This window comes from Budorcas taxicolor, chromosome 10, assembly GCF_023091745.1.
Source record: "Budorcas taxicolor isolate Tak-1 chromosome 10, Takin1.1, whole genome shotgun sequence".
NCBI classification, from domain to species: Eukaryota; Metazoa; Chordata; class Mammalia; order Artiodactyla; family Bovidae; genus Budorcas; species Budorcas taxicolor.
In genome coordinates this window covers 90,861,111-90,876,829 of record NC_068919.1, presented here as the reverse complement: position 1 = coordinate 90,876,829, position 15,719 = coordinate 90,861,111, and the positions used below count along the sequence as shown (strand labels likewise).

General features: G+C 45.5%; 1 protein-coding gene across 4 annotated transcripts in view; it reads left to right on the top strand.

Moving 5' to 3' along the window:
- STON2 (stonin 2) overlaps nucleotides 1-15,719 on the top strand; it is a 164,619-nt gene that overhangs the window by 68,030 nt on the left and 80,870 nt on the right. For 3 of the 4 annotated variants that reach the window (XM_052646464.1, XM_052646462.1, XM_052646461.1), the window contains one exon: nucleotides 4,569-4,763. The exons of the other annotated variant lie outside the window; for it this stretch is intronic. In XM_052646464.1, the coding sequence (XP_052502424.1) occupies nucleotides 4,569-4,763 (195 nt within the window). The remainder of the gene's footprint in view (nucleotides 1-4,568; nucleotides 4,764-15,719) is intronic. 4 annotated transcript variants of the gene reach the window in all.

Sequence of the window (15,719 nt, the reverse complement as noted above, 5' to 3'; positions counted from 1 at the left end):
TGAGTCGGCTCTTTGCAGCAGGTGGCCAAAGTATTGGAGTTGCAGCTTCAGCATCAGTCCTTCCAATGAATATTCAGGGTTGATTTCCTTTAGGATTGACTGGTTTGATCTCCTTACAGCCCAGGGGACTCTCAAGAGTCTTCTCCCAGCTTTATTATTCTTAGTTTTTCTTTCGAGGGAAATTTGAGGGTGTTAACTAACAAATGTAAAGAAGCTATATCGGGGCATTCCCTAGTGGTCCAGTGGCTAAGGCTCTGCACTCGCACTGCCCGGGAGCTGGGTTTGAACCCTGGTCAGGGAACTAGATCCCACACGCCACAACTAAAAAAAGTTCAAACGCTGCAACTAAAGATCCCGTGTGCCACGGCAAAGACCTGGTGCAGATAAATAAATAAATAAATAAGAGCTAATGTGAAAATACAAACAGTTAAAATAAATTCCTTTCTTGAATAGTCTTTTGATATGTAGCTTTAATAAGCTTTATTAAAAGGATCACGTTTAAAGTGTGTATTAAATTACAAAGGGCAACAGTACAACCCACCACGCAGTTTAATAAATAGAACACTGTCATCACTCAGAAGCCCTCTGTTTCCCCACTGATCATGACATCCTTTTTCTAGACATCCACTTCCCTCTCTCCTCTGTCACCCTCTCCCTGGGTTTTGTGATAACTGCTCTACTTTTCCTAACAGCTTTCTTACACATGCATCTCAAATGATAGAATTGCATTTCATCTGTTTGTGAACCTTATGTAAGTGGAATAATACTGTATGTATTATTCTGTGGCCGACTCCTTTTACACTTTATTTATGAGGTTTTTCCATTTCATTACCTGTAGGTATCGTGTTTATTGCAGTGTATTCCATCTTAGTGAAAGTGGAAGTCTCTCAGTTGTGCCTGACTCTTTGCGACCCCATGGACTATACAGTCCATGGAATTCTCCAGGCCAGAATACTGGAGTGGGTTGCCATGCCCTCCTCCAGGGAATCTTCCCAACCCAGGGATCAAGCCCAGGTGTCCCGCATTGTGGGTGGATTCTTTACCAGCTGAGCCATAGAGGAAGCCCAAAAATATTGGAGTGGGTCGCCTATCCCTTCTCCAGTGGATCTTCCCAACCCAGGAATCGAACTGGGGTCTCCTGCATTGCAGGTGGATTCTTTACCAGCTGAGCCACCAGGGAAGCCCATTCCATCTTAGTAATATTCCACAGTTCATTTACCCGTGCTGTGTGATGGATATTGGAGTTATTCTTCTTTGGGGCAGTTAGGAACGTGTTTCTGTGAGCATGCGTTTTGCCCTTTCAGTGAGCCTTCCTATCCTAGTGAACACGTGCAAGTGCAAGTGATTCTCGTGTTTAAAAACATCTGAGAACTGCTGTGCTGCAGGGTATGTTTATCTTCCACTCGATCAGATGACTTTACCAGCAACCCGTTGTCTGCGGTGCTTCCAGTTTACGTTCCTACCAGCCACACAGAAAAGCTGCCGTGGCTCCACTGCCCTGACTACACTGGGATAGTCATGTTTCACTGTTTTTGTCACGAGGAGGCAGGGAGGAAGGGAAGGGTGAAGACCAATGGTAGCTCATGTGGTTTTAATCTGCATTTCCCAGATTACTAATGAGGTTGAGTTTGGTGTGTTTTTTTTTTTTTTTTCACTTTTTTTTCCATTTAGTTTTTTCCTTTCATAAAATGCCTATTTGAGAGTATTTTTTGATGGTATTTCCCTTTTTCTTGCTGATTTCTAGGAGTTCCTTGTAGACACAATGTGTGGCAGATATTATCTCCCACCCTGTGGGTAGTCTTTTTACTCTTCGTGTGTGCTTAGTAGCTCAGTCGTTTTCGACTGTTTTGTGACCCCATGGACTGTAGCCCGCCAGGTTCCTCTGTCCCTGGGATTTCCCAGGCAAGAATACTGGGGTGGGTTGCCATTTCCTTCTCCAGAGGATCTTCCTCACCCAGGGATCAAACCCGAGTCTCCTGTGTCTCCTGCATTGCAGGCAGATTCTTTACCTGCTGAGTCTTTGGGGACGCCCCCTTTTACTCCTTATGGTGACTTTTAGTGAAACGAAGTTCTTAATTTTAATGATATGAAATTTGTTTATTTTTCTTTTATGCTTGGTGCTTTTTTGGTCTCAGTAAAGAAAATCTTTCACTATCTCCAAAATCATGACCACATTAAGCTGTTTGGTTGGCCAAAACGTCTGCTGGATTTTTCCATAAGCTGTAATAGATCTTTTTGGCCAACCCAATATATGCCTTCTAAAGAACATCTTATGTAGGCTTTCACACTTTGACTTTCAGCCCACTTAGAATTGATTTTTCTGTATAGTGTGAAGTTGGAGTCTAATTTCACTTTTTTCTTATAGTAGCATTTTTTCTATGTTATTTCTATCATTTTATTTATTTTAATGTGTATTTTAAAATGCATTTATATTATTAAAATTTTGATTTCATTCATATCTAAATTGTGTGATTCTGCTTACTGCTTACTAAGAGGGGAAAAAAGCCATGAATAGGAGAAGGAAATGGCACCCCACTCCAGTGTTCTTGCCTGGAGAATCCCAGGGATGGGGGAGCCTGGTGGGCTGCTGTTTATGGGGTCGCACAGAGTCGGACACGACTGACGCAGCTTAGCAGCAGCAGCAGGATTTTGATTGAGAGTGCAAAATTCTATAATCCAGTTTAGGGAGAATTAACATCTTTACAAGGGCTTCCCTGGTAGCTCAGTGGTAAAGAATCCATCTGCCAAAGCAGGAGACACAGATTCAATCCCTGGGTGGAGAAGGTCCCCTGGAAAAAGAAGTGGCAACCCACTCCAGTATTCTTGCCTGGAAAACTCCAAGGACAGAGGAGCCTGGCGGGCTGCAGTCCATCGGATCACAAAGAGCTGGACACGACTGAGCAACAAAACAGCAACAAGCATCTTTTCATCATCAGTTCTTTCAGTCGATGGATATAGAATCTCTCCATCTATGTAGATCCTCTCTGTGGTCTCTTAACTTTACAAGTATCTCCTCTGGGGCTTTGCCCCTCTTTTGTTAAATTTGTTACTGCATATGCTTCGTATTTTGTGTTGCTTTTATAGATGCTATATTGTTTTCTTGCTGGTTAAAGACTTGTAAAACTTTTAAAACGTTTGCTTTGCGAAGACCCTGTTAAGAAAATAAGGAGACATTCACGTATGCTGATGGGAAAGTAAAATGGTCCAGCATCTTTGGAAAACTGTTTGGTAGGTTCTTATAAAACTAAACATGCAGTTACCATATAACTAAGAAATGGTACTCTTGGGTGTTTATCCCAGTGAAATTGAATCTTATGTTCGTACAAAAATCTGTACATGAATGTTCATAGCACCTTTATTTATAAGAGCCAAGGACTGGAAACAGCCCAGGTGTCCTTTGGCCGATGAATGGAGGACCACCTGTAGTACATCCACACCATGAAAGACTGCTCAGCAATAAAAAGGAATGAAGCATTGATACGTTCAACAATGTCAGTGAATGTCAAAGACATTAAGCTGAGTTTCTTTCTTTTTCATTCTTCCTTCCCTGTCCTCAGTTTTTTCAGCACTTGCTTTCAGTATTTGTCAGTGACCTTGCAATAAGCCTCTCAGGAAACAGCATGGAGAAGCCATGTGACAGGCAATTGAGCAAAAACAACTTCGGAACATCAGGAAACTCAAAAAAGGAACTCTGCAAAATAGTTTTTGCTGAATTCAGTGTGTAGGGTTACAGAGATAAAGCCAGATCCTGTGCACTTCCCCATTAAAGGTATTTTTCATTGTTCAGCAGGTCAACAGCCCTGGTAGATCTCAATTTGTATTTGTAACAGACTGCAGACTCCAGTTACAGTCAAACTCAAGGCAAGCAGACACATATCGCATTTCTAGGCGAATACGTATATATTCAAGTTCCTGCCCCTTAACCCAATCTAGCTCTAATTTTGCAGTGCAGGTTGGTGAGTTTTCTTGAGATGGTTGGCGTGCCACTAAAAATGGAGGAAAATGTAAGGGCAAGGGTGAAACTGCGTGCACGTTGGATCTGAATGAAGCGGCAACCTAGGTTAGAAATCTAAGTACAGCCTAATGTATGAAATAGACACCTGAGGGGAACATACTGAATAGCACAAGGAACTCTACTTAATGAGCTGCGGTGACCTAACTGGGAGGGAAATCCAAAAGCAGGGGGATACATGTGTGTGTATGGCCGATTCATTTTGCTGTGTAGCAGAACCTAACGCAACATTGTGGAGCAACTGTACTCCAAGACAAATTTTAAAGAAGATGAAGAGATACAAGTAGAGCCTAAAATCGCACATGTTCTTTGAAGAGCGAATTTTCTATTTGAGGGTCCTGAGACTTTAGTGATAACACCGGTTTTGATCGCGACTTGCTGGTGGGGTCTCGGTCAATTAGTTTTCCCTGTCTGTGCAGGAGTGACACTCCCTCTCCTTCCTTGACTTGTACGGTTGTTGAGGTGTCATAGGATCAGAGCAACATCAAAGTCAGAGAAGCGCTAAAGATGAGCAGAGTGCAGCTGTTTACCCTGGATGCTTTTGGTTTGTCCCCAGCCACATCACTGACCATGCCCTGCTGGACCTGCCCTTCTTTCGACTCCCTGGGGAGATGCCCTCTGTCCTCCGAGAGCAGCTGGACCACACATTCTGAAGACACCAGTAGTCCTAGTTTTGGCCCCTCATACACAGACCTGCAGGTCGTCAGTGCTGGGGAGCAGAGTGGCCTGGCTTCGGGGGCCGACTCAACAGGTAAGAGGGAGCCCCAGGCCAGAGGGCTCTGCAAGTCGCTTTTGGTTGCCTCTCATCAAATCTCTGCAGCCAGCTTTGTTTGCAGAATGATGTCAGGCGTAGTCATCCTGTGGAGAAAGCCAGAGCCCTCGGTGTTTCAGAATTGCGTTGGGGAAAACACGTGCATACAGACTGGCTGGTTGGTTGGCACATTCGCACACCTGGGAAACCATTTGCCATGCTGTCTTAAGGGGCTGTCTTCTAACTGTTCTGTTCAAGCACAGTTCCCTGTCGGCTTGTTTTCTCCTTGGGTAACTGAATGGTGTGTGATGTGCGCAAGGCTGAAGCTTTCATCCCACCACCTACACACCTCCCCTGTTCTGCAAAGGGAGGTTAGATTTAAGCAGAGAAAAAAGTGAACGCTATGTCAAGCGGAATGAGAATCGGGCTGCAGCCGCTGTGTCCAGGCTGCAGATAAGTTTGTTGTTCTGTTTATTCTTTTGTGCCTGAATACTGAGCTAGCTGTGCATCAGTCTGAAACATCCCATGTTCTCATTTATAGCATTTCCGGTAGGTGTATAAGGTGGATGCTTGCTAGCTTTGCAGGTAGAGGTTGCTGGCCTGTCCCTAAGCTCTGGATTGTGGCTTGGGTTTACAACAGCATTGGAAGGACATTGCCTTTGCTTAGGGTTTAGGCCATTTGGCCCCAGGGATTGCCTTCCTTTGAAAGGAATAGAGTTACTAATGGTTTCTCTGTAGATGAATTTACCCAGCATGTCCAGCAATATTTGTTTCTCCTCAAAGCAGTCCTTTGGGAATGTGTCTCTGGATCCATTTTCAAATTTCAGGTAACATTTGTCCTCATGCTGTGTGCTCCTGGGGGTTTCCACAAGTGGAGAGAGTGATCCGTCTTGCAGACTAAAGGGTTCAGACAGGATTTGGTTTGGTATTTGATAATATTGCAAGAAATCCTGGTTTATGATGATCTCTTTCTGAAGAAGCCACAGTTCTTTATCGCATTTTGTTTGCTCTGACATTCTCTCAGTTCTGGTTGATGCTCTGTGACTGATGTTCTTGGTCTGTGGCTGGAATATGCACCCATCTCCCCCACGGGGAGCATTTCATGGATGGGAGCGTCTCGTGGATGGGATGTCAGAAGCTGAGGCCGTGCTGGGCTCTCTTCGCCTCTCCTTGCTCCCAATCTCCTGGCCCAGCCTTCCCCTGGAGGAGGAGGCATGCAGTGTATTGCTGAGAGCACACAGACGCTGGAGTCAGACTGCTCAGGTTTGTGTCCTCCTTCGGCTGTTGTGACCTCAGGCAAGATTCTTAATAGCTTTAGGACTCATTCTCCCCATCTGAAAAATGGCCATAAGAATAGTACTTACCTCTGCCAAATTACTACTCAGCCCAAGTGAGACAGTTTATGCATAACAATTACACAATGCCTGACACAGAATAAAGGCTCATCGAGGAAAATTTCCTCCCTCTCCTGCCCCAGGGTTCTGGTTGCTTAAAAGAAGTAGAGGTGGGCTCCTCACTGCAGGATGAGTCAAAATCGCTGGACTCAGGTTGATTTTTTTCAGTCTCCTCTTAAGTGAAAATTGCTTTCATTCCTAGAGGTTCAGATGATGAAGATCAGAGTTCTAGGCTGACCTGAACGTTGCTCATCGGTCCCCAAAGCTTATAATTGTGTTCAGTATCTACATTTTGTAGAGAAGGCCTTCCCCCTGTCTTTTGGTCGGGGTCCTGGCAGGAAGTGGATGGTGCCCTCAAAGGGGTTCATCTGAAGGGAGTTTAATGCAAGGACTGCTTACAGAGGCAGCAAGAGCTTAGAGTCACGAGACAGGGGCTATCCCACAGGTTGCAAGAATAGCACCCCTGTCAGGAGCTTGGTGAATTGGGGAGGGCGAGGGAAATAACCCCCCCAAACTTGTGCTGGCTCTCCCATCGGCAGACCTCATCAGAAACCAAAGAACACAAGAGCTCGTAGCGGTCAGCCGCCAGACCACACAGCAGGTGTCAGGGGGTAGAGAATGGCTTTGGGGTGAGGGGTGGGGTGAACAAGTGGAGAATGGGATGGGGCGAGGCTGATGCTTGTGGTCCCTCTCCTGTGTGAAGTGGGATCGCAGTGGCCCCGGGTGGGCCCAGCCAGCTTACTTTGGCTCTGTTGCTATGTACCCCCCACAGCAAGCCTTGCCCCCTCCTTGCCCCCCACGGCAGCTGTTCTGTAGTGGGTTGGCAGTGTCTCCGGGCAGCCCCTGATTCCCACTGTAATTGTGGAAGAGAGACTCTGTGATCAGCCTACCCCTCTCTTGTCATTTTCTACCAAGGGGATAATTAGGAGGAGGAAGGCAAACATCCCCCAAATCCCCTCACCTTGGTTAAATCACAGGCTGAGGGCAGAGCTGGAGAGCCGTGTGGATGTCTGGTCTGGGGTTCAACTTGCCAGTGCAGATGGCACAGGTGGGAACAGGCCAGATCCCCCAGTAACACCCTGTCTCTCCAGGGTCCCCTTCCGCCAGATGACAGGCACACCCTATTGTCTTCAGCGGTCAGAGTAGCTCTGTAAGGCCACTAGTTTTACCTGAGTTGATAAACAGTCAGAGGGGCCAAGAAATAAAAAATCAGCATTCTGCCTCGGAAGTCCGTGGCAACCCAGGGAAGAGAAAATACAGAAACGTTCGCCGTCGCACAGGCCGCTGTCAAGTGGTGGGTCTGCATTTTGGTTTTGTTTTATGCACAGGAAAGGTGTTGGTTTTAGCGTGGGATTAGAATGCTCAGTCCTGTGTGCAAACGGAGGCGTGTCATCCTGAGTTAAGCACACAGCAGGTGTTTAATACTTGTCTGTTGAATGGCTCCTTGGATAATAGGAGTAGGATTGCAGGTGGTGAGACTCCTGCATCCCAGACATCTGTATCCCACGTGGATCTGAGAGTCTAGCATTTCTCCCAGGTGTGTCCACGTGTGTGTGTTAGTTGCTCAGTCATGTCTGACCCTTTGAGACCCCATCGACCGTAGCCCACCGGGCCCCTCTGTCCATGGAATTCTCCAGGCAAGAATACTGGAATGGGCTGCCATTCCCTTCTCAAGGTGATCTTCCCAACCCAGGGACTGAACCCAGGTCTTCCTGCATTGCAGGCAGATTCTTTACCATCTGAGCCACCAGGGAAGCCCAAGTGTGTCCCATGCAGCACCATAAGAAAAACCAGACGGCTGGATTCTCCGGAGAGTCGTAACATGTATTAGCTTATTAAAGATAGAGTCATAGCATGTATTAGCTTATTAAAGATTTTGAAGAATCCTGAAATGATAAATGTTTATGTATGGATCTACATGTGTGTGTAATTTATATTTGTGTGTGTATACGTGTATACCCAAGCTTCCTTGGTGGCCATGGGGTCACGAGAGAGTTGGACACGACTTAGCAACTAAATGGGAGAAGGCAATGCCAACCCACTCCAGTACTCTTGCCTGGCAAATCCCATGGACGGAGGAGCCTGGTAGGCTGCAGTACATGGGGTCACTAGCAGTGGGACACTACTGAGCGACTTCACTTTCACTTTTCACGTTCATTCATTGGAGAAGGAAATGGCAACCCACTCCAGTGTTCTTGCCTGGAGAATCCCAGGGACGGGGGAGTCCGGTGGGTCGCACAGAGTTGGACACGACTGAAGTGACTTAGCAGTAGCAGTAGCAACTAAACAGCAGCAATGTATGTATGTACACACACACCTATGTTTATATATGTATTCAAATAAATTTGGTCTTCCGTTCATCCACAGTGCCTACCTGGTTACCTGGTCAGATCTCAAAGTACAGAAACCCAAACATACATGAATTCGCAGATTTGAGCTGGAAGCACATGCCATTGCTAAAGTGTTGGGAATCCAGAGAAACCAGAAGGAAATACTTGGACAAACTTCTCTGGATTTGCAAAGGTCGCTCTTCTTTGTCTCACGCTCTGCTATACCTTTTGGCCTTTTTAAAAATTCTCATTCAATAGACTCAGGACTACATTTTGCCAAACATTCTTTGTATTTAAAGCCCTTGTGGGCTTTAAAATAAATGTAGACCAGATGTTCTTGATTTATTTGCATTTAACTGATCACAGTGGAATTCTGCCAGAGCAGTAGGATATCCCCAGGGATTTTGGACTTTTTCTTTTCTCAGACACAAATGTTTAAGATGGGTAGAAAGCTTTGGACTGGAGAGTTCACTTTTTTTGTGACAAGCCTTTCTTAGATGCTCCGAACGTTTCTCTTTTCAATGACTGGTTAAGGATGATGTGAAAACATCACAGGGGCCGTGTGCCTCTGCAGGATGTAACATGTTTCTCTGTTCCCTGCTTTCTCATAATCCTGCTGCCGCTGGTGGAACACTAGGTTCAGGGGCCCAGAGTCCCAGTAAACAGTGATTATCATTGAGCATGATGGGGCTACAGGGGGTGCTGGTTATTCTTTTTTTAAATTTTTGATTTATTATAAACTTATTTTTGGCTGCTCTGGGTCTTTGTTGCTGCGCACAGACTTTTTCTAGTTGCAGTGAGTGGGGAGCACTCTCTAGCTGTGGCTCTTGGACTCCTCCCGCTTGCAGCATGTGGGTCAAATCCGTGACCCCTGCACGAGCAGGCGAACTCTTATCCACTGTGCCATCAGCCAAGTCCACGATTCTGGTTATTCCTAAGGCACATTTGTATTTTATGATTTTCTTTTCACCTTGAATATATTTTGTGTGGAAGACAAAATGAGTTAACTTATTTTAGAAATTCTTTACACAGCTACAAATATCAGTGATAACTCATATTCCGCTCGAGTATTAGTCTCTAGATTAAAGGACAGTAGAACATACTTTTAAACAAACTACATCTTTTTCTCTTTCATTGAAAGTGAAAGTCGCTCAGTCTTGTCCAACTCTTTGCCAGGATTCTCCAGGCCAGAATACTGGAGTGGGTTGCCATGCCTTCTTCCAGGGGATCTTCCCAACCCAGGGATTAAACCCAAGTCTCCCGCATTGCAGGCGGATTCTTTACCATCTGAGCCACCAGGGAAGCTATCAGGGAAGCCTTTCTCTTTCATTACCAAATATAAATTTGTCCCCATTTCTGTTCTTAGGATGCCCAGGATCCTTGATGTTCTTCTTTTTTAAATTCTTTTTTGGGGGGAGGGTAGAAGTCACATGATGTAAAGCACATTACTTTAACCATATTTATTGGTGCAGTTCAGTGGCACAAAGTTCATTCACATTGTTGTGCAACTCTCAGCGTCATCCATCTCCTGAATTTTTCATCTTGCTAATCTGAAACTCGGTCCCCATTAAGTACCAACTCCCTAGCCCCCCACCCCGGTATCTACCAATGTACTTTCTGACTCTATGAATTTGACTATTCTAAGTACCTCATATAAGTAGAATCAGTAGAATCAAACAGTATTTGTGTACACCTAGAAGGCAATGGCATCCCACTCCAGTACTCTTGCCTGGAGAATCCCATGGACGGAGGAGCCTGGTGGGCTGCAGTCCATGGGGTCGTGAAGAGTCAGACGCAACTGAAGCAACTTAGAAGCAGCAGCAGCAGTAGTAAAGAACCTTCGTGCCAATACAGATGTAAGAGATGTGGGTTCAATCCCTGGGTCAGGAAAATCCCCTGGAGGAGGGCATGGCAACCCACTGCAGTGTTCTTGCCTGGAGAATCCCATGGACAGAGGAGCCTGGTGGCCTGCAGTCCATAGGGCTGCGCATGCTTGAACACAACTGAAGCGACTTAGGACACACTCACACACAGTGTATATTGGAATGCATTTTTACGATTAACTTAGTATATGGCGTACAAACAGATTGTACCTGCTTCCCCCATGCCCCCCCGTGCTATGGTTTGTTTCCATTAGGTTGTACATTTTGGATTTAAATCGGTATTTTAAAATTCTGATGATTGCTTTCTTTGAAAGTTTCTCCAGAGAGGTTCAAAAGTTTCTCAGAAATACAAAGGTTTTTTTGAGTAAAACTGGTATTTTACCTGTCATTGCAAATATAGAGAAGAGTAAGATATATGACATCTGTCTATGAAGAATGGATAATCTGCAGACAAATTTTTGCCTTTGAAAGGATTATTATATATAACTTTAAAAATAGTTTTTATCTATAGAGCAACTAGTGTGTGCCAGAAAATAGTTTTCATCTACAAAACATCTAGTATGTCACACACATGTACACACACATTTAATCTTTACAATCTTTTAGATCCGTCTAGTCAAGGCTATGGTTTTTCCAGTGGTCATGTGTAGATGTGAGAGTTGGACTATAAAGAAAGCTGAGTGCTGAAGAATTGATGCTTTTGAACTGTGGTGTTGGAGAAGACTCGAGAGTCCCTTGGACTGCAAGGAGATCCAACCAGTCCATCCTAAAGGAGACCAGTCCTGGGTGTTCATTGGAAGGACTGATGTTGAAGCTGAAACTCCAATACTTTGGCCAGCTGATGCGAAGAGCTGACTCATTTGAAAAGACCCTGATGCTGGGAAAGATTGACGGCAGGAGGAGAAGGGGACGACAGAGGATGAGATGGTTGGATGGCATCACAGACTCGATGGACATGGGTTTGGGTGGACTCCAGGAGTTGGTGATGGACAGGCGTGCTGCGGTTCATGGGGTCATCAAGAGTCAAACATGACTGAGCAACTGAACTGAAGTAGATATTACTGTTTCATTTTATAGATGCAGAAACATGGCTAAAGATATGAAATCATCTGGCCAAAGACGCATAACTCTGAAGGTAGCATTGGGATTCAATCCCAGTCTCTGTCCTCCGTTTCCCCATCCGGTGCCTGGCAATGAGAGGCTAGTGTTTGTGGATGCAGTGAGTGTGGACAGGGGTTGCAGAGAGCCCTCCTGGGGCCTGGCACTGCTTCCGCTACATCCCAGGGGCCGTGTACAAACCTCCATCTGGGTCAGTCTCACTGGATGGCAATGACTTGTTCAGGAGTCCCCACTAGACTGAGACCTTTTTGAAAGTTGGAACCACATCCTATTCATTTTATATTCCCATAGTGTGCCTGGCACATTGAAATTACCCAGTGGATCCTTGTAGAATAAATTAACTATTCTGATAAAGGGCTGGAAGGCCTGTGTTCCCAAACCGACTCTCCAATTATCTAGGCTTAAGTGTATTTGCTAATTGAAGTGTAATTTTATAACAGGGAAGAAGTAAAAGAAAACAAATAGTTACAGCTAGTGTGAAAAGATGACTTTTTTCCCCTGTGTTTTCAAATGTTAGACATTTATCCAGTGGTATCCATTCATTTTGTTTTCCAGTTCTTATTTGGATCTTATCATCAGCTTTTGGGCTTCCCAGGTGGCTCAGTAGTACAGAATCCATTTACCAATGCAGGAGACGAAGGTTTGATGCTTGGGTCAGGAAGATCCCCTGGAGAAGGAAATGACAACCCACTCTAGTAGTCTTGCCTGGAGAATCCCATGGGTGGAGGAGCCTGGTGAGCTACCATCCATAGGGTTGCAAGAGTCAGACACAACTTCAGTGACTAAAGAACAACAAGGATGTTTTAAATTGTATGTGAGTGTATATGTGTGCAGTGGGGAATTCTCTCTCTGTGTGGTATCTCAGAATCTCACTTACCCGGAAAATGTCAGAGAGTGCAAAGAAGGTGATTTGGGGAAAGTTTTTTTGTGATAGTCCTTGTGACTATTGAACCATCGGTGTAAAGCAAAATCTGAGAAGTGCCAGAGTTTCAGATGCTGTGCTCCATACAGATGATCTAAACCAGATCTTTTACAACTACTTGGTAAACGAACAAACGAAAAACTGTGACCTCCAACCAGATATTTTGCAACTCCCTTTTAGAACTGCTAATGCAATGCGACTGCAATGCCTTTTGTTGATTACCTTCTGAGGTGTTCTGTGTAGTGTTGTGATCTTCAGCTTTACAGATGATGACTCCCAGAGGCACACATTAGTTAAGTGACGGAATTCGGATTGATGTCCAGGCTTGTTGACGCGGTGCTGCTCCGCCCGTCCGGTAGCAGAGCTTTCTGCAAGGACCACGTTGCGGCACCAGTCCTACAGGGCAGAACTTAAGAGGCTGTGTTCTTCCAGTGCCAAACAGATGATCTAAACTAGATGCCACTTAGAGTTGGAAGAGTCCATGAACTTGGATGGGGCTCCCCTGATAGCTCAGTGGTAAAGAATCCACCTGCAATGCAGGAGATGCGGGTTTGATCCCTGGGTCGGGAAGATCCCCTGGAGGAGGAAATGGCAACCCACTCCAGTGTTCTTGCCTGGAGAATCCAATGGACGGAGGAGCCTGGTGGGCTACAGTCCTTGGGGTAGCAGAGAGTCGGACAGGACTGAGTGACTGAGCACATGACCTTGGATAATAGGTTGCTATTGTCTCTCACCTCAAGGGAGGTTAGTAAAAGGAGACTTTCCTTCATTTATGAGTGCAGGGAGCAAACTGTAGTAGCATTTGCAGTACCTCTTAATCATCCACAGAAATCATAGATGTTTCCGAAGCACAGTAGAAGTTTTGACAGATTATCTCAAAGTATCATTTATCTCATTGCAACTTGGTTGCATGGTAGTTATTGACTGTATTAGTGGCTGTATTAATGGTGGTATTAATATTCTGCTATCATCCAGGTAACACATATGGTGGCTTGGACTAGGGCAGTGAACTCGGTTAGTGCCCTGAACTCAGTCAGTGCCCTGTTAGGAAGTGAACAGATTCAAAAGACCTTTAGGGGACTCCCCTGGTGCTCTAGTGGTAAAGAATCCAGCTGCCAATGCAGGGGACATGGGTTCAGGTCCAGGATCTAAAATCCCCCATGCCACGGGGCATCTAAGCCCATGTGCCACATCTAGCAAGTCCACTCTAGAGCCTGCGCTCCGTGACAAGAGAAGCCGCCGCAGCAAGAATCCCGAGCGCCGCATCTCGGGAGTAGCCCCCTGCTCACTGCAAGTAGAGAAGGCCCACACGCAGCACCGACGAGCCTGTGCACCTCAACAAAGACCCAGGCAGCCATAAATAAACAAGTTGCAACACTTTTAGAAACAGACGTTTAGTGTTTAGAAGGGACAGAGTCCCCATCACATGGTTTCCCCTGTTACGTTTCAACATGTTCCACCTCCTTGCCTCTACTCTTGGTGTTTATCCTGAGTAGCTAATCCCCTCCCCCCGCCCCATGACAAACCTACTGCTGGTTTAAAATAAAACTCAAGTGATATTTTTCACACGAAGTCCTTACTTTGTGCTAAGTGTGGCATTGCAACGAAGCCACCCCAAGCGGGTTCTCTCCGAGCTTTACTTCAGGTCCCTGCCTGTCTACCATCTCTTCTATCTTTGGTAGAGGGATCTTTGTATGGAAGTCACTTCCCTACAGGCTCAGGTCCTCCAGGGCAACAAGGATGTTTCCATGTTTGAATCATTCCTGCAGTCTGGTCTCCAGCACAATGGCAGGAATGAAGGAGACATCCGATGCATGTTTTTCCTTATTTCTCTCCTTTTTTGCCACATTGCATCAGCATTATGCCCTTGCCTACAACCTCAGGGGTGGGGAGGTGGGGAAACTTGCCTCAAAATATTTTGGTCCCAGCTCCTTAAGTCTAGAAAAAGAAATTGAGAAAAATATTGGGTTGGCCAAAGAGTCTGCTTGGGTTTTCTGCTAGATGTTCCAGAAAAACCTGAATGAGATTTTTGGCCAACTCACTAGAAGTGAGTTCCTCTGGCCACAAGTTTGAAATAATTTACTCACTATTTTAAATGTAAGCTTATTGGATCCACCTATGAAGGATGGTGTCATCCCCGTTAAGTAGCTTCCCAGGTAAGTGATTTAACACCACTAATTTGATTTAAGACAGAAATTGCTCACTAAAGCTCTTGTGCAAACCATTCAACTCCTAGCAAAGTCAGGCTTCCAAGAGGGAAAGCTCTGTTTTTTTTTCCCGACAGTAAGATTTTTAACTGGAACTCAACAAAATAACAGTGGGCATAAAATGCTCAAACCACAGTGGCTGGCACACGGGCCCTCTCCAGGGTGTGTTATTAGCCCTGAGCCTCTGGAAATGGATGTCTTCATGTTTGGTTTGGAATCATAGGGGTTGGTTTGGATACTTTAGCCATTAAAGTTAGAAAAAATGTAAGAGATTATTTAGTAGAATTTCTCCCGCTTTACAGGCAAGAAAATCAAAGCCTAGAAAGTATTAGCAACAGAGTCAGGCTTTGTCGCTCCCAGTCTCTTGCCCATTCTGTGACTCGTTTGAATCCACCTGCCACTGCAAAGGACATGAGTTCAATCCCTGGTCCCGGAGGATCCCACCTGCTCTGGTGCCGCAACCGCTGAGCCCCTGCCCTAGAGCCTGTGCTCCGCAACACAGAGACGCCAAGGCAAGGAGAAGCCAGAGTGCTGCACCTGGAGGGTGACCCCAGCTCGCTGCAGCCAGAGGAGGTCCATACGCAGCTACAGAGACCCAGGACAGCCAAACATAAACACATAAAATTTAAAAAAATTCCAAGAGACTGGCCAGGCATAACGGATTATTTTTCCTTTTATTTCTCTCTGAATGTTTCATCTCTTCCCTCGCACCCTCCTTCCCTCCCTTCTTTTCTTCGTTTTCCTGAATTAAACAGTGAACCCTTCTTTCTTGAGGCTTCAGTTCACTCCTGAAAATTTAAACCCTGTGGAACGAGTGGAGATGGCAGCCCTGAGATCCAAGAAGGCGATTTTTCCCTTAATGGGAAGTTTGACACCTTAATGAGCTGTGACCATAGGAGGTCTCTTGACTCCCAAGCAAAGACGTCCTGGTGCTGAGGTTCGGGTGGAACACGGTCTGGTCTCTGTGATTCATCTTGGGGGCTCTTTGGCAATAAGCTGCCGGCTGTCTTCTCTTTGAGATCTTCTTACAGATCTGTTCCCCACAACCTGGCTTTGCCTTGAGGCCATCTCTTCCTTCCATTTCTCAGAGCTTAGAAAAGC